Genomic DNA, 19,142 nt, shown 5'->3' on the forward strand with positions numbered 1-19,142 from the left:
TATGTCGCGTGTGCTAACGTGTATGAACTTCGCGTGTGCAAATTCTATTTCATAACCGTGTGCCTTTCGCATATTCGCGTGTGTTCTAGAATGATCGCGCGCGGACCGTGAATCTGATACTTAATTTTTTGTGTACGGTTCAGATTCCAAAAGAAAGTTTGTTCTTACATATCATTAGAATCCATTCATGTCGCCGTAGAACGCGTGGTCTAGTGGATACGAGCTTTATTTTTTTTTGATTGGTCCAACTGAATGTATGGACCTAAATTGCTAGAATGATTGCGCGCGTTTGCGGGTTCGCATTTGAGACCGCGTTTGTAACTTCGTAAGTACTAAAACGTTCACACAATTGCCGGAGTGTTATTAAGTTTACGCGATCGCGGGCATAGGTGTGCGTAGATGATCGCGAAGGGCTTAAGCGTTCGTATGTTGACGAGTTTGTCGCGCGTGCTCGCGTGTATGTGACTTCGCGCGTATAAATTCGATTTTGAAACTCTGCGGCCATTCATATATTCGCGGACCGTCATTCTGATCTTTAGCTTTTGGTGTACGGATCACATTCTGACAGGTAGAGAGTTACCCCATATCACTAGAGTTTCCGGTCATGTCGCCATGGAACGTTTTGTCTAGTGGATATGGGAGTTATTTTTCAATTTTATTATTTTTTTATTAATTAACAAGGACGTAGATTGTTGGTACCGAGGATAGAGACTTCCGGACGATCCCGATTCATGATGGCGCGAGCGCGAGTTTGTAGGTTGACGCTTGAAATCGTGTTGCTAAGTTTATGAGTGCTGAGATTTTCACCTTATCACCGGGGTGTAATCATGTTTGCGAGTTCGTGGGCGTAGGTTGCTTGGAAAATCGCGAGGGGCTCTAACGTTTGTGCGCTGACGTGATTTTGTAACGTGTGTTATTGAATGGTCGCGCGAACCATGAGTCTGATATTAAATTTTCGGTGCGCGGTTAGAATTCTGGCAGAGAGTGGAATCGTTTATATCGATAGGGTTCCCGGTCATGTCGCCATGAGACGTGTTGTCTAATAGGTATGGGCGTATTTTCTTAACTGGTCCAGCTGAAGGCATGGACCTAGGCTTCTAGGATCAAGAATAGACTTCCGGACGTGATCGATTCGCAATCGCGTGTGCGAGGGCATTTTTGTAGGTTCCCGCTTGAGAGCGCGTTTGAGAATGTGTGAGTGTTAAGACGTTCACTATCACCATCTTTGCTGACCCAGCTGAAGGCGGGTGTAGAATGGCAGTATAGGACTCGAAAAGAAGAAATAAAGGACAATATATGAGAGACGTAATAGATTAGTTAGGTACAAGATACAGCTGAATTTATGATCATCACATGAAAGACATACATTAGTACTTCAAACTCTAACAACACTTGCATAGCCAACCACCACACATAGCACATTATATCTTTTTTATGTCGCTAGCCGTGCATTGAAGAATGCCTAAACCTCTGAACTAGGCCCCGTCGAGTCCAGTCCGTCATCTGTCCGTCTCGTCCTGTCGTGTCTGGGGCTTCCAGGTTACATGCATTCACCAGACGAGACTAGCTTATGTCAGGTTAATTGTGCACTGGTTTCGTAGAATCGAGGCGATCATCGAAATGATAGATCCTACGAGTGAATGCACTTGGCCCAGTCACCTGTCGAGCATTTGTGTATTTGCGAGTTTGAATGTTTACGTGTGTATGGGAAGTGTTGTGTGTTGAGATATGTGTGTTACCTGTAAATAATAAGTTAATACAAATAATATTTAATGTGTTAAAATAAGACATGTGTAATGTGCTACTTGCAGTTTTTGGTCGTTCCTACTTATCTGATTCAATTGAGTATGAGAGTACATCTCAATTCTTCTAAAACTTGGCGACGTCTGGTGGTAGCGAATAGTCATTGATGGCAGCAATGTTACCCTTTTTTGATGAATGAACTCGGAGAGGTCATCATAGGAATGTGACGCATGCGACCGAAAATAAATAAAACAAAATGAAATAAAGAGAAGAGTTAGTATTATTATTGAATATTATATGAACAACACACATGTTACACGCAATAAAACTACTTGTAATCGTCTGAATGCCAGAAAATGATATATATTTACTGTTAACAACAATTGCATTCCGTTAAAAGTTTCTCATGCTATGCTGACCGGGAATGGATGATTGATGTGCGTCGGTAAATTAATCGTACCTTCATTTATCCAATCCGAATGAGTCGAATCGAATGTACGAATTGAACACCGGTAAAAAGTGATCCAAAGAAGGATTACCCACTATTCTATCATATAAGCCAGCTCTGCATCCATTCCCTGACCCATATGTCACAAATATTCAGACGAACACATACACAGATAGACATACGACTAGCACATAACAATTTTACACTAGTACTAAAAACTACAATTATTATAACACAACACAACTAATAGGGTTCAACTGTTATTTTTTTAATGCGCCTGTGCACGTTGACGAGGTCGACCGATAAATCGACACACAATGACTCCCAATGCGAGCCGTGCTCAAAAAGACAGCCGTTAAGCTGTTGAACAATGTCTGCAAACACAGCCCACAGAAAAAGTCAATCCACGGCGACCCGCCAATCGGCCACGCCAGTGTGCACAGGCTCTTAGCTGACTGTTAGTTTAGGCTGGTGCAGAGTATGAAATAACAAAAAACATAAAAAAGGTCCATAAGCCCTCTCGGTCTCCTCGATGCACCACTATCGAGGCGTAATGCAATAACCATCTTAAATCAGGTGTCTGCTTAAATATGCTTGAAGATGTTTGCAATACCGTCAAACCCTTCAACCTAGGAGAGGGAGTAGTGGATTCATTGATTTTCATATGCAAAACACTTTAAACTCACGTGTTGTTCTATTAAATTCCTTGTTTGTTGTGATTGCTGAATTTCAAGTGTTTCGTACATGAATTTCGTTTGTTTAACCTTATGGCACCTTATTCTTTATCCTTTATCTCTTCCCATGAACAAATGAGATGGGGGCGGCTGGCAATGGTGGCTACCATGCTATTGAGGTTTTATATATGTAATGAATTCATACTTACCATTTCCTAAGCAACTCTTATTGGATAATCAGCAGTCAAACAAGATGAAGCCAGCGTGCCAGCGCCAATATCATCGTCACACCGCAACGCAACACAAGATGCAGTCCATTTGAGTTGGCTGGATACAATTTAGACCGAAGAAACTTATTCCTATCAGCAGTAATTCGGGCCGTTTTCATTGAAATTCTTCTTTGCATGGGCTCTTTATCCGCCTTAATTACGTAAATCATGCATGGATGTGCAGAAGTGGGGTAGAGTGTAGATTGGAAGTGAATGGATAATGGAAATCATCTTTGTTCTACTGAATTCGAGTGATAATGCGTCATAATAGGGTTGTGAAATTGAAAATTTGCGTTACTATTACTGAATATTGCTATTTATTTTTTAAGTGATTAAACATTTCAATCTTTAAATCCATGATATTGTACCTTAAACAAGGTATGATATAACACTGTTAAAACGGTTAAAGTCATGACTAGAAACATAACACACAATAAAGGTATTTAAGTGTTCAATGGTTTCAACAAATTATTTAAACTTGTAACAATAGTGCAACACCAGCTAACGTCCATTTGGCCGGTTTATCTTTGGTTTTCAGGTTAAATGTCCAAATGTAGGTTGGTCCCCGAGTCCTGGTTTTGTACACCGGGCACTCGTACATATTACGTAAATCTTGTTTATCTTGGGTGAGTGCCTGAAGAGAACGATATCGACAAAAATTAGTCCATTATCTTCGTTTATACGTACTTAATTTCTACCTTTATATTTATGACGGGCATTTGTGGGTATAGTTCTTTAAGTTTAGATTCCATTATTATTCCCTGTGAGACATCCCAACGGGCTCCTTCCATGAAAATTCCATGCACGTAAGCGCCTTCTCTTGGTCCAGTCCTGTATCACATAATTTTAATATGTGTTTTAAAATATAATTCAGTTAATTCAACTCATTTTGACGTGGAATATTTATGTCTGCGAATCTATTATAACTATAAACGAGATTGTTGATTAAAGGTAAAACAGGATAAAAACTATATAATCGATACTGATTTTTAAGTGAGTTATCAAGTTTATTTCTGATCTAAACGTAAGCTCAATTACTCTATACATACGTGAAATCATCTTTCTGCTTCTTGGTCACATCACAGTGCAGACACATCTTGTCAAGTGGAAGTTCATTCTTCCTCGCCGTAGACTGCATGATAGCGGTTAAAAGTGACTGCGGGTTGAAAAAACCAGCAAGCCAAACTGATGTTGGGAGCTGGAAACAGAAGTAACAAATCGATTGAATGGTTGACAGTGTAGTCGAAAAGTAAGCACTTACGACAAAATCAGCCGACCAAGTTTCTAACTCCCGCAACCGTTGCAGCAAGTCAACGAACCACGCCGTCAAACCTAATAAGGAAGGGTAAGCCCGAGAATACCAAATAGCAGGGACCTGATCCAGGAACAATGAGTTCTCCAGCTCTTCCATGTCGGATGTTATCGTCAGCTCGCCCTTCATACCGAGATCCAATTCCTTCAGACTTCTCTTGATCTCGCTTGTTAGGTAATTCATTCGTTCGCATTCTTGGAATGCTACAACCACATATGGCGTACGTTCCTCAACTTTTCCCATTATCTCTGCCATATTGAATTCTTCTGGTAATTTCTCCAAAATTTCGTCTAATACCTGTTTTACTTTATCTTCTCGAGTAACAGTCGTTCCAGATCCTGCACCAGCTTCACGTGGTTGCATTTCGAAAACGGTTCGGAAAAGATTCTCCGAAGTCGTGGTCAAGAAACCAATTTCCGCATTTGGGTGTAACCCGTATAGGTATGGAGATTCTGGAGGCATTGCATCGTCTATGTAGGCGTGATAGCCAGCATAGTCAGTATTCGGGGGAGCGGCGAATCCAGGCGCCAGGAATAGTTCACCATCAACCAAATCGGGTTGCATTAATTCTTCCAGGTAAGTGATACAGGTCCTACGATCCCAATCGTCGGTGATATGACCTCCGTACATAATTTCGCCAAATAGATAACGAAGATCTTCCCATGGAACTTTTGTGTTCGCTTCCAGATAGTTGTACAATACCGAAACAGAAATGTTCAGATCACCGACGTTGAAGGGATAAATTTTGTTCCATCCTTGTGGGCCAAACTTGCGACGTTCGGCCACTACCGCGTGGAAGTAACAAAGTGAGAAAAGAATCACTTTGAATTCTGCTTCTTTTCCGCACATCTCCAATGTTTCCTGCGTGAAGTTATCCAGGGCTTTGTGAATATTTGCCTGCATTCCAGTAGGTGGTTCGTTTGTAATTTTGATCGACGATTCTAGGATACCTTGTGGAATTATATGTGCCGATGGGGTAGCGGCAGGTTCAGCACTCATAAATACTCGGTAGTTCTCATGTGAACCCTCGGAGTAGTGTTCTAATTTTTTCTCCAGCGAAGGTAACCATTTTTTCACCAGATGAATATTTTGCAGTACAACCCAGTGTCCAGCGGTAGCCGCCTTATCCATTGCTGCCTCTGCCACTACTTCCTGGCCTTGGCCCAGTGAAACGTTGTAGAAATTGGAATTGTCTGATGAGAAACCCAACTGTTTGCCCAGTGCTTCTACATCCTTCAATGGATTCACACCGGGTGATAGAATAAAGAAAATCGGCGTTGATGGACTGGTTTCTTCAAACGATTTCGCAAATTCCATAGTTCGATTCTCAACATATTTTGCGCCTAACTTTTCCTCTATAAAGTCTCTGGAACAAATAATAGAATAAATTAATCATACAAGTTACATACCAAATATACGTACGTCATCGCATAGGTCATCCTGTCGGGTCTCAAAGCTCTCATCATGCAGAGTCTCTGCAAGGCGGTTTTATTCTTCCATTCTTGCGGAAATTTTTCTTTTTCAGGACATTCAGATTCGATGAGTTTTTTCCAGCGCTTCGAAGAAGTCTCGATATCGCGATCCAAATTTCGAAACTCATCTTTTGATGCTAAGCTACATATTCCTCCCCAAGCTAAGTTGGTGAGGAAATCAACGGGAGAAGTGACATGCGGTTTGATGGGGAAGCGTAGCAGGAAATCCAGTTCTGCAGGCGTGATTTCTTCACTCATTAGCAGAATCTGCGGGTATTATTAATAGGTACGGGTGTACGACTAGGGATGAGTTAGGTTGTTAAATTTACCTGGAAAGTCATTTGAGACATGAAAATAAGTTTGTCACATTCGAAAAGACCCCGCGTAGTGTACTGGAACACCGAAAAAGATATACAATCAATCAAGTTACGAACTCTAAAAGGTACGGTGTCTGCTGGTTCTGCTCTTGAAATTGCCTTTTGGAAAACCACGCTGAATGCTTTCAGCGAAAATTGATAAATGGGATTGATCGTGTTCAAGTCGTTCAAAATAAAATACAGTAAGCTAGCTCTTGCCGCAGCTGGACGATAGTGCTCTCGAGCTTCGTCGATCTCCTTTGAAGTAACCTTAGCCTCGGTAACCTTCTCCTCGATCTCAGCAGCCGTTTTCTTGGTTGTTTCGAGATTTTCTACCAGGGCTGTATCTCCCAGGATGTTGCCACCGGCTGAGGAAAGACGCGAAAGGAGATCGTCTTCCAATCGTTTTAGCATGATCTTGAAGTCGTTCTGTTGCTTGGTAAGGTCCGCTTTCAATTCTTCCAGATCTGGCCGTTCAGCTTTGACGACTTCGGCCAGCAATTGGTCCTCGAGACCGTCACGTGTGACGGTAAAGTTGATAAGCGTTGTTTGAGCTTGCATCTCGGGTTTATAGTGCTGGAAACGGATACTGAGTATTTTTCGAATCTATGAAGGACATGCACTCACCGGATTAGCTAATTTTGTGTGCAGGATCAACCTGAATTTATGGTTGTATTCCACTTCTTTATCTCCAATTTTAATGGCTCTAGGACACGACAAGGAATGGTTATAATTATAAAATTAATGCTGTCCCAAATTTCATAACTTCAATCTTGGCAGATCATATTTTTCTGCAGTTTCTAAATGAGTTATGAACCCAAACAAGTGTACAAGTTTATGGTGCTGTTTCGTTATGAAATTTCGAGATCACAGTTTTCCCGTTCCAATAGTTCTAGTGAAGTCTAGTCAAAGGCCCATCAAAAGAGCGACTTACCTCCCTTTTTTGATCAAGTTTCGTCCAAGAAGTGGATCCAAAACGGGGTCAACGTTTTCACCTATGTTCTCTATTAAAACAGTACTACCCTTTGCCAGAGCCGTCTCAAGAGTCTCCAAATATCCTTTGGAGCCTAATCTGATAACCTTCAAAATGTCGCCGTATTTTTGCTTGATCCATTTGATACCCTGTAGCTGCGGGTCGATCATCAACGGCCAGCGATCGGAGTTGGAAAGAATCGTAGCGTTCTCGATGGACATTCGATCGCTCGGTAAACCTTCGTTCTGCCAAGTTGCAATCTGAGTGTCATCGGTCAGTAATCGTAATGGATCAAGACTGTCAGTTATAGGTATGCCGGGTTCTAGGGCTCGCAGGAACGGAAGCCACATTTTATTCAGCAGATCTGTTCGGAACTGTTTGGTGAAACAGCCAACGTACGATATAAAAGCGGTAATCAAGAGTATATCGCCAGGTAGAGTGGTTGCTTGTTGCATAAACCTGCAAGGATACAAGATGTTTAGTAGAAATCAGGCCTGGTATTGGCCTAGTATACTCCGCCACAGCCTCCGCCCAACGGACGTTTTCACTGGCTAGTCCTCCAACTAGGCGGTTAGCAAGCTGAATCGTAGCTTGCGTAGCATCTGCTTCCTGTTGGCATCGCACTTTATCTGCAGTAGCCTTTTCGAAATCGGCTGTTAATGTAGCCAGTTGCTCCTCCAATGACTGTAAGATTGAAATGCTTTCGAGTAAACTATGCTAAATATGTTGGCCATCATAGTTAGCTTACCGTGACTTTTCTCTTGATGCAAGCTAATTTCTCCTGGGAAGCTGTAAGTTCGGCATTAGCAGCAGCTAGTGCTCGTCTCTTCGGTTCAACGTCACAGAAAACGTCGTAGAACTTGATAATATTGATAACCCAAGCGCACAACCCGGCTGCAGCGGCTGATTTTGATCGAACAAAGTCAGGGTCGAACTCCGTATCCTTTAAATACGGTTGAATGGCTTTTATAATTTCCGGGTGGATGTGTTCTTTGTCGTAGTTGATAAGCATGTCAAGAAAAGAATCAACCTTTGCCATAACGATTTTGGCCGCTTTCCAGCTACGGTCTTTTGGAATCTTTCCGTTTGGAGCAAGTAGAACCATTACGGCAGCTGTCACGTTGGTCACAGTGCCAGGAGGCGAGCCGAACGACTTCAACTCAGTTAGGTTGGCTTTGTTGAGGGTGTTCAAAGCTTCCTGGGCTGCAATCAAGGCCGGTTCTGCTTTAACGAGATCTTCTTCGCAATCGCGTTGTTTTTTGGCTACTTCCTGAGCAATGACGGCTACCTTCTGTTCCTCTTCGTCAGCTATCCCCTTCTCGGTTTGAACCTTCTCTGTTTCGACGCCTACCATTTCAATCAATGCATCTGCCGCTTCATTCTTCTCTTGGAGCTCAATTTCTTGAACTGCTAGTTTCTGTTTTAGGCTCGCGACTTGATCGGCGGTTGTTCGAAGTTTTTCCAAACCATTCTCTAGACGTTCGACTTTCTGACGCAAATCGCCATGTTTCTCCTTCAACAACTTATCATACAGGCTGATCTGTTCCAGATATGATTTCGGAGTCGTATAGTTGTAACGTCGCTCATTTTGTAGGTACACTTTTGACATGGAGTTAACCGAGGTGTGTACATAAGCCATGAACCGTGCAATTGAGTCCTTGCAATCGTTCGGTAAGATCGTTAACTCTTGTAGGAAACGCAACGACACGGACATCAAAGCTTCCTGCGGCCACTCGTGGAACCAATTGATTTGGGTGCAGGTAATGATCGCTGGGAATTTGCGTGAACGAACGCGTAAGGTAGTTCCAACCGGAGAAAAGCATAGCACTACTTTTAGTTGTCGACGAACGCGATCGATGAAAAATTTCCAACAGTTTTCGCGAGTATCTACCAAACCGGCTCCTTTTACTTCGTTGCGCACTCCTGAGATAATGTTTTCGACTTCGTCATCAGGGAAGAGATCTGAAATTTCACCCGATGACAGCAGGTCGTTAATGATTACCAGAAAGCTTTCACTGGACACCTGAGCATCTGTCATCAAGAACATAATGCCGACGTTTTTCATTCCTGCCTTAAGATACAGTCCGGATAGTTCACTCTGAAATTTAGTTGTATGAGTTAAGATTTCGTACAATTCGTGCTATAAGAAAACCTTTAGATCTGCCACGCTATAACCTTTCTTCAGTTGAACTTGTGCTACCTCCAAACTGGATATAAATGCGGCTAGGCGACTCAAAGACTGTTTTCCACTGCCACCTACACCGACAAGCAGAGCACTTCCACGTGGTGATTCGAGTATTCGGTTGATCCTAAAATGCGTGCACTCCGTTTCAGGCTATACCATCACAATCGTTGCGTAACTCACCTGCATACGTGCATCATTGCATCCTCAAACAAAACTAAGTTCATGGCTGCGATCAAATCGTTGTATGACATCATAGCTTCTTGCAGCAGCTTTGTCAATATGCCCCAGTCCGTGATTGGCATATACTTGGGTTCACCGATGCCACCGGCGAAATGACAGTATAGGTTTGGTTTATCAAACACTATGGACTCATCGATTTCCTCGAACGACTTCTTAACCAAATCGTTTTGCATCTTAGTGAAGCTGTCTATGTCTTTATCGTCCAGAAGTTTATCTCCATAGACTCTCTGTGTTTCGTGTAGCCACAGACGGATAAAATCACTGGATGTCATCAAGCAATCATTTGTGCTGAACAGCAGACCCTAGAAGAGTACAGTTGTGGGGAAAATCAGTAACGGTCCGAATGGAATAGTATAATACCTGAAAGACGTTAGTCAGATCCCGCAAGTTGAAAACGTAGTGGAACTTGATGGCTGTCGGAAGAAACACTTGTGCCACTTTAGAGTGCAGAGCCAAACTTGCTGCGACAATATTTTGTGATATTTTAGTTACAGCTATGTTAAACTTCTGTTCAGCGTTCGCAAAGTGCTGAAGAAGTATCGAATGATAGATGGTGGTAACGGCCTCGGATCCGGGGAAGCTCACGGCAAATACGCAAAAATGCCGCTGCAGTCTAGGATTGATAGTGAAGCTGCCCGAGGTGGGATTCATACACGACACGTACTGACAGTTGTGGATATCTTTCAACGTTAATTTATTTCTATCGTACCAATGACTGTAGTCCAAATGTTGCCGGATTAGTGTGTGTGGCTGAACTGTTCCGTAGGCATCCACCTCAGGCATATTCATATCGTCAATGAAATAGATTAATGTTTTACTCCCGGGAGGCCCATAGTTACGACCCGCTTTCTTTTCTAAAGGTTTCTCCATTACTTTTTGAAGCATCTCAGAAGTGGTGTAGAAATTAAACGGGATATTGGCAATGGCGAAGTTCTCGGATAAATTGGACAGTTTCTCGTTAACAACGACTGTTTTTCCGCAGCCCGCAATGCCAACAAGCATCACGGGATGACTACGTTCCATTAACAAATCCAGAAAGAATCTTAGCCGTATGGACTCGGAAGTGTGTACCAATACGGATTGCAACGGTTGATCACAGTCCATCTCGAATTTTGGAAGGATCTCAGTCCACGGAGTCCAGTGTTTAGTTTCGGTATCGATAAAGTAATCAAACACCGTACCAGTGGGTGGAAATTTAACGGTTTTAAATTCGTTAACCCACCACTTGCTGAATTCGACGCGGTAATCAATGGCCGCGTCTTGAAACATAGCCGAACCGAATGCCCAAACGCACGAAAACACAAAATATAAGTCATGCCACTCCTTCGGACAATCAGCGGGAGTATTGATTGGGATCAAAAGACACTCCAATAAGTGACACAGCATTTGAATGTGAGCCATCTCGGCGACGGGTGTGACCTTCTTGAACCGTGTTCTTATGTTATCCAAACATGATGGGATGTACTTGTCGAACAGTATGACAAGATTGGATTTTTCTGCAGGAATTGTACGAGTTTCAATCCAGCTGGTCACGTAACTGCAAATTCGTGGAAATTAGCAAACAAATTAGTGATATCGACGAACTTAACTTACGGATTCCAACCTAAGTCCTGTGGATTGATGTAGAGAATACCAGCACGGGAAACGGTGGCGGGAGTAGCAGTGCGAAGATTTGATATTTCGAATATTAGTCGCATGTTTGGAGTCAATGCAATCCGTTCATTGGACGCAAGTGTCAACACTTTATTATCGTCCATCACTGTGTTCAAGCTCTCGATCCACATTGGATCTATATCGCCATCCAGAATAATCCATTTTGGGTTGTCTCCCGTTAAACTAGCCTGCTCGCGCATAATAACGGAAAACAGTCCATCCTTCCACTCTCTGGTAGCAGGATTGATAATTCCGAAAAGTTCATCATTGGTGACTGCTTTTGGATTCAAGTCATCAAAAGTCGGCTTTTTCTTCATGTTCTGATAAGTTTTATACAAAGTCTTCCAAACTTGTGTCTTTCCCGTTCCGGCATTACCTACAATAAATACCGAGTGTCGAACTTCCAGCAGTTCTTCTAGCTGAACCACCTTGAGGATAAAATTATCTTCTGGTTGCAAAGCGAGATCCAACGTGGCTTGCTTCACCGTTTTTTCGAATTCCATGTCACGCTTTCTGGGGACATCCAAGGCCGGAAACAAATCGCCAATGAGGCCCATGAATACGGGCATGTCATCTGTTACAATTTTGGGAATATTAAAATCGCGTAGTGCTCTCATAAGGACTTCTTCTTCGGGGCGACCAGGATCGCCTCGCTAGAAACAATTAGAGTCGGTTGAAATAATACTGTGTTGCGGTTTGTTTGACTTACTTTGAGTGAACCAGCCACCACTAGAACGGATTTGATGGCTCGCAAGCCCCAATCGTAATGATCTTGTTTAGATAACAACTCCTTGCACAGCGTGTACAGTGTGATGAACTTCCGAGCTAGCACTCTGGCATCTTGAAATCCTTCCGCGACTAACATAATTTCACAAATCAATTCAAAATCCGGCACAACCATTGCACATGGCCTGTAAATTAAAAATAAACTTGTATTTTCCTACCGATAACAACGAGCGAGTAGAATACCTGAACAAAGCTTTGAGATTTTCCGGTAACTCTGTACGACCAGCGTACCCAGGATTCATGGTGATAAAGATACCCACGGTTGGAACGCAAGCTATAATTTCTCCCATAAAATTGAACATATCCTTTTTATCTCTTATGGCGTCCTGGACGGACTTCACTTGTACAGCAACGACGGATAGCACCTCTACAGAGATTCGATTAAACTCGTCAAAGCAGCCCCAAGCACCGGTCTGTGCCAGTCCTTTGTAAATGTTACCGCATGACTTGTAGTCCATCTGTTCAGAACAGTTGAAAACATACACCATGATTCCGAGTGCTCTGCCAAGATCTTTAGTAGTTTCTGTCTTTCCCGTGCCAGCTGGTCCTGCAGGACCACCACCCATCACCAGATGGAGCGATTGGGTCAGGGTTATGTAGCAGCGATCGGTCAACGGAGTTATCACAAGGCGCGGTGTGTTTCCAAGATATTCATGACAATAGCGGAATTGAGCGTCGCAAATATTTGCGAAACAGTCCTTGTCGATATCGTCCCAGCGATGACGTAACTGTGACTGCCATTGGAAGGCAGTAGCACTTTCGACCTTAGACTGAATCAACTTGCTCACAACGTCGCGCGAATGGACATCGATGGTACAAATGGTCATGATCTTTTGACGATCGCCTTTGGTTAGTTCACCGAGCAGCAGCGTAATCAAGGTACTCAGTTGAGATATTTGTTTCTTATAGTAATCTTTGATGGCATTATCGTAACCCTCTTCAAGGCGATTGAACGCAATGTCGACTTCGGTTGTCCACCAGATTTGGGTACCGCAAAGGGAAACTTGAGCAGGATAATCAAACAGCCAGTGTTCTCGTTGTTTCTCTTCGTAAGTGACAACCGCGTCAGCCATGTAACTTCGCAATGACGCTCTCATCGCCTTTTGTACTTGGTTGAGCCAAACTTCAACCTGAAAAACAGAATGGTAAAGTAACAAATCTTATGAACTAAAAGCGCAAATACACACCGCTCCTGTACAACTGCAGAGTTCGACGAACTTGACGAATTCGGTGTCTTTTGCAATCATTCCAAGGGCCTGTTTGTTATGATCTTCATCGCTTTGCAGTTTCAGGTTTGCGATAGAATCAAACAGTTTCGTCAAGTGTTTGCACACGACCTCTGGCCGGTTTCCGTTGCTGAGAATATCCAGTAGATCCGCTGATGATACAAAATAGAAACGCGGAAAGTACAGTCGCTTCGTTTCCAAGTACTCGGCTAGCGCCTTTTCACACAGTGTTAGTTGACTTTGCAGATTATCCAGTTTTTCACAAAGACCATCGCGATTAGTGGCGTGAATCACGTTGGAGGTTTTCGACATCTCATCCATCATCACTTTAAAGTCTGCATCGATGTTGTCGAAGCGTTCCGAATCGACTGGTAATTGTTTGCGGATGTCTTCCGAGCTCATAAAAATTGATTCAAGATGCGTCCAGGTACGTTGTACCTCAAACCACACGGTAATGACTTGATCAGCCGTGGTCAGCTTTTTCTGCCACGTGGAGACTTCTTCGAGGAAGTGAGCGACGAACTTGGAGGTCATTAAATTCTGCAATACGACTTGGTTCTCCTCCAACGTTTCGATTAGTTCTTCAGATGCCTTTAACAGAGAGCAACCGGTTCGAGAATGAATCTCGTGCTCAAACTCCATAACTGTCCAGGTCGTGTTAAGATCGCGGAGAATCTTTTCCATTGACATTTCCTTCACCGCTTTGTCGACAATGTTTTTGACTTCTTCTTCGCACTCGTGCAGATTCAGGGCGAGAAGGTCAGAAAGGGTAGTGTTTTTATCCATAATGAATTGTACCTACAACCGATTAAGAACATTAATAAAATGTAACGACAATCGTTCAGGTGACGGTAATGGGGAGCTATTAGTTACAGGCGTATTTACATAGCCTAACAACTTACGGTAATCTCAGGCGGCAGATTAGCTAAACTCTGGAATGCAAACAACGGTATTTACAGGTTACACGTGTGTATTTACAAAGGTGGAAACATTGAAAAGAGAGAAAAGAATTGAACGTTATTTACAAAGCTGGTTCATTTCATTCCAACGAAAAGGAGCTGGGCAATGAAAATATTCCGCACATTCCGTGCATGAAACGTGAGACAATCTAGCTTAAGAGCCCTCGTAAACTAGCAACAAGACGTGACTAGGTGCCTTTCAACAATATACATAGATACAATTGTTATATAGTAATCTAATTGGCTACAGTTTTATTAATTCGGGTGTTCGCATTTCTATCGCGTGATCTGGAGCCATTTGGATCCATGATGCACAGGTGGTTTCTCTAATCTTGATGAATTTGAAATTAGTTTCAAATAAGGGTTATTGTTTTGTGTGTTCGTTTTACCGGTAGGGTTCCGAGTAATTTGCCTATCAAATACCCACTTGTGTAATGTCCGGAATATTTTCAAAACTGGTATTTTTATTTATATAATTGAGGAAGATGTGTTGCGCGGAAGCATTCGAATGATTTCTGACAGAATAGAATGTGCCAATGTTAAATTGATTGAAAGAATAGTATTTTCTCCTCGACCATTAAATAGGTGCGAGTTCATTGTTTAGAAGACGGTAAGAGTTATGAAAACATAGAAAAATGACCCATTTACTCGAAACTTTATATTTACCTTCGTAGAGGACATCAATTGATTCCAGTGACGCTCGCGAATCGCCGGATTTTGGAGTTCACCTACAGCTCTGAGGGATGTCAGCATATTTTTAACAGTTGCCTCTAGTGTCATGTAGGTATCCCACGAACGCATTTCTTTATCCAGCAACCGGATATCTTTGGCGAATTTTTTACATTCAATATCCATATTTTCAACGTCGACTTTGCGCCAAGGAGTAGTTTTCCAGTCTTCGATACTAGTGCGGACAATGTATACGTAATCCCAGAGTTGCTGAACAATCGATTACTTATATTTGTTAAACAATCTGAAATTATATTGATTGCTACTCACCTTCAGCATTTTCATCTCTTTACGGCATTGTCTCAATAGTTTAAACTCCGGTACCGGGACCTCGAAGAGGCTTCCAGATTCGTGAATGTCGGACATATCCTTCTCCAGGCGTTCCATATCTCCGTTGATACGGTTCATCAACCTGTATGGCGTTTTGCTGTCGTATTTGAAGAATTCGTACGTTCGGAAGATATCCCTAAACAGGGTAATGTGCAGATCGAATGCGGCTATCTTGTTCCGGATGCCAACAACTTCGTTCGCCTGCAGAGGTGCAACCTGTTGCTTAACGGTGAGCGCAATCTTTTTGGTATTCGCCCACTGTTCAGGCAGTTCCTGCAAATACACATTGACCTCTTCGGGGATGTCCATATCGTAATATTTTAGTAGTTCAATTGTTTCCTTCATCGGTCCAAACATTTCGTCAGTGGTAGCAGTGCGCTCTTTTACGTGTAATAAATATGCCATTATATTAACCAAACCATCGTAATCACCTTCCTTAACAACTTGCAGCAGACCTTCGTCCGCTTTTCTAATAAAATTACCCAAATCTGTTAAACTGTACGTGACGTTGGTTACTAGATGGTCTTTAAACATATTCCCCCACTTCCTCACAATATTCAACAGTGACTGTCTAAAAGGTCTCACGTCAACTTGGAACCATGCATTAAAGATTTGAAACGGTTCAATCTTTTCTATCTCTAGGTACAAGGACTCGTAGTGGTCGATCTGCTCACGAAAAGCTTCTATAATAGGAGGACACGGTTGGGGGGCATCAGGATCTTTGTTGGCTATCAGGTCTAGCTCATCTGCCTCCAGCTGTCGCCCATACTCCAAAAACACCTCCATGCTATACTCTCTATCTTCCAGCCATAGATAACTATACCGTTCAAAATCGCCGCAAAATTGAGCTGCTTCTTGAATAACTCTGTCAACGCCTTGCAAAATCTCCACCTTCATATCTTGGATGTCGGTGTTTCCCATTACCATCTGGTCATAAGATTCGTCGGGTACTTTCAATAATCTTGGAATCAGTGAGGACATATGAGTAATATCAGTAACTAAACCAGCTAACAAAAAGTTAAACCCGTTGGGATCGGTAGGATTAAGTGAAGGAACAAACACTAGTTCCGGCTCTAGCAGCTCTAGTCTAGATTCAAACAACGGTGCCATATTGTTGCCTGCGTCCATGTTCTCGACGAGGTATCCCATACTGAAATAAAAATCGGTTACTTCATCTAATCTATCGAGACTCCCAGTTCTGACTCACCTAATCCCAATCATAAATAGTAAATTCTCGTACACAATATTGTCAACAAATTGTACATATTTGATCCAATTTTCATCATCTTGCTTGTCCGCCATACCGAACAGATGCATATTACTCTCTAGTAGCTGGTGGACCTTGGAGGACGCACTTTCGAGCTCTGCATAGCGCTTGGATTTTCGATCGTTACGTTCCTCGAGGCACAAAACAGTGTCCTTTTTAGCATCTTTTCGCACAAAAAGTGGGGCCTTAGCCCAGGAGGACATCAACGTTCGGATTTCCTTCAGATTTGTTTGGATTTTGTGCATTCGGCCCTGCAGTTGTTCAACGGGGTCGCGCATTTTGTTCATATAATCGGTGGTATCTGCAGGTCGAAAAAATAGTAAAAATGCTGTTGTTTTCCACACCCAAGCAGATGATTTAGGATGATGAAAATGTAAAGAAATATAGAAGTAATCAGAACAGTGATTCCTGTTAAGTTAGACCGGACTAAGTGGTATTGTATTGACATCGAGACAAATTAGTTTAAAGTTTGAATCGCTGTATTCTTTCACAACATTTGTGTATTTACTCTTCTACAATGTCATATTTTATTACAATTGCAAGAAGTACCGAAGATTTGAGGACAAATTTATTTATTTATTTATTAACTTTATATTTCATCTTACCTAAGTTGGCCTATATGAAATTTTTGGAGGGAAAAAACCCATTTGAGGATCATCTGAGCAACCGAAATAAAAGTCGCAAGGACAGATCATGCTTCTTATAACACGTTTCAAATATATTAGAATATAAAAATCGGAAATAAACTTCAAGCGTAAAAATCAGGCAGAAATCTTACAGCACAAGAATCGCTTAAAAAATGTACACCGGTGAACTTAGCAAGGTTGAATCTCCAGTATAAAAATCGGTTAAATCGTGAAAACTATTTTGTAAGAATCGGATATATTTTTTCTGATTTTTATACTAAATGTTTTTTATCCGACTCTTACAGAGGACAGTCCTAGTTCGATTTTTATGCTTGAAGTTTATATCCGGTTTTTATATTCTAATATATTTGAAGCGGGTTTTACGAAGCGTGTTCTGTCCTTGCGACTTTTATTTTCGGTCGCTCATCTGTAGAAACAATCCGCAAATGCGCGTAAAAAACCCAGCCATCTTTTCAATAGTGCAGTTATTTACGAACTATATGTGAAAAATACATTAGTCTTCAAATACACATCAATACAACTTATACCGTTTTCGATAGCTGCACTGCATAGTGAAAGAAAAGGCAATTAATTGGAAGCCGCTGAAAAAGTATGACAATATATACACCAAAACTTGCGGAATTTTTTGGTAATCAGATCAGCTTTGTTCACCGCACGCAAATGTGACCGGAGATAAAAAATTGTACCCTTAAAGTTGCGGAAAACTCCACCAATCAAGATGCAATCAAATTTGTTCACCGCACATACTTGTGACCGGAGATATGGGTCTTTGAAGATCCGGAACATTACCGGTTTTTATCAAATCAGAGGGCTAATTCAGAATCCGTTGAAAAAGTACAAAGAATTATACCCTCAAAGTTTAGGAAAATTCTAACGACCAAGATGCATTCAAATTTGTTCACCGCATGCCTTTGTGACCGGAGATATGGGGCTTTAAAGATCCGGAACATTACCGGTTTTCATCAAATCTGAGGACTCATTCAGAAGCCGCAGTAAAAGTACAAAAAATTGTACCCTTAAAATTGCGGAAAACTCTAACAATCAAGATGCAATCAAATTAGTTCACCGCATGCCCTTGCGACCGGAGATATGGGGCTTTGAAGATCCGGAACATTACCGGTTTTCATCAAATCTGAGGCCTAATTAAAAAGCCGCTGTAAAAGTACAAAGAATTATTCCTTTAAAGTTGTGGAAAACTCCAACAATCAAGATGCAATCAAAGTTGTTCACCGCACGCGATTGTGATTGTGAGTTATGGCGCTTTGAAGAACCGGAACATTACGTTTGTGTCAATGGAACACTGTACATCTGCTAGAAAGTGCACTCCACTATACCGGTGCACCTAAAAACCCATAGTTTATTCTTTTGAAATACAGTCCTCATCCTCCCGGGTTTTGCAAAATATTGCAAAGTTTGAAAAAAAAAGATCTAGAAGAATTAGATCAAAATTTATCGCCATAAAAAAGAGCACAGAAAAGTGCATTGTGATTAATTCTAGGTATAAAGTTGGCGAAATATCATCGCAAATCTATCGGGACGGCCATTTTGCAAGCGCAACAAGATCGATCGTGATCATGCGTCGTGGTTGTGTGGTTGTTCTATCGCTCACTCACGGAAGCTGCGGAGAAAATAGAGTACGATGGGTTCATCCGGGGTGTTCGGATGAATTGCCGCGCTCGCGAGTTACGTAGCAGTGAGGTGTACCGATGAAGGTGGAGAAAATTTAAAGTGGTTTTTGTCAATGTGATCCTGTGATCGGCTGTCTGTTGTGGAATGTAAAAATGCTTGAAGTGATGCCAAATCTTGAATAGCTTATTTTTTGTTGAAAGCATGTGAAATGCTTTCTTGTGTTGCTGTGTCGATTAATTTGTGC

At 42.0% G+C, this 19,142-nt stretch overlaps 2 protein-coding genes across 4 annotated transcripts in view; both read right to left on the minus strand.

The window, feature by feature from the left end:
• LOC131693941 (cx9C motif-containing protein 4) overlaps positions 1-3,106 on the minus strand; it is a 48,302-nt gene extending 45,196 nt beyond the window's left edge. Inside the window, exon 1 of one of the 2 annotated variants that reach the window (XM_058982221.1) lies at positions 3,075-3,094. The gene's annotated coding sequence lies outside the window, so the exon portion shown is untranslated. Of the gene's footprint in view, positions 1-3,074 lie in introns of both variants that reach the window. The other variant, XM_058982223.1, reaches the window with a different exon arrangement.
• A 326-nt stretch (positions 3,107-3,432) lies between these two features.
• The window catches only part of LOC131693319 (dynein beta chain, ciliary), a 41,345-nt gene continuing 25,635 nt past the window's right edge, over positions 3,433-19,142 (minus strand). The window contains exons 11-31 of one of the 2 annotated variants that reach the window (XM_058981042.1): positions 16,563-16,923; positions 15,296-16,505; positions 14,963-15,235; positions 14,240-14,269; positions 13,299-14,135; positions 12,295-13,241; positions 12,035-12,236; positions 11,266-11,978; positions 10,033-11,209; positions 9,613-9,974; positions 9,400-9,556; positions 7,996-9,345; positions 7,762-7,931; positions 7,209-7,706; positions 6,902-6,980; positions 6,248-6,850; positions 5,869-6,185; positions 4,396-5,812; positions 4,184-4,332; positions 3,833-3,965; positions 3,433-3,768 (exon numbers count right to left, since the gene is read on the minus strand). In XM_058981042.1, coding sequence (XP_058837025.1) covers positions 3,607-3,768; positions 3,833-3,965; positions 4,184-4,332; positions 4,396-5,812; positions 5,869-6,185; positions 6,248-6,850; positions 6,902-6,980; positions 7,209-7,706; positions 7,762-7,931; positions 7,996-9,345; positions 9,400-9,556; positions 9,613-9,974; positions 10,033-11,209; positions 11,266-11,978; positions 12,035-12,236; positions 12,295-13,241; positions 13,299-14,135; positions 14,240-14,269; positions 14,963-15,235; positions 15,296-16,505; positions 16,563-16,923 — 11,147 coding nt within the window. In that variant the 3' untranslated portion in view covers positions 3,433-3,606. The remainder of the gene's footprint in view (positions 3,769-3,832; positions 3,966-4,183; positions 4,333-4,395; positions 5,813-5,868; positions 6,186-6,247; positions 6,851-6,901; positions 6,981-7,208; positions 7,707-7,761; positions 7,932-7,995; positions 9,346-9,399; positions 9,557-9,612; positions 9,975-10,032; positions 11,210-11,265; positions 11,979-12,034; positions 12,237-12,294; positions 13,242-13,298; positions 14,136-14,239; positions 14,270-14,962; positions 15,236-15,295; positions 16,506-16,562; positions 16,924-19,142) is intronic. The other variant, XM_058981040.1, reaches the window with a different exon arrangement.

Source organism: Topomyia yanbarensis, chromosome 3, assembly GCF_030247195.1.
Source record: "Topomyia yanbarensis strain Yona2022 chromosome 3, ASM3024719v1, whole genome shotgun sequence".
In the NCBI taxonomy this organism is placed as follows: domain Eukaryota; kingdom Metazoa; phylum Arthropoda; class Insecta; order Diptera; family Culicidae; genus Topomyia; species Topomyia yanbarensis.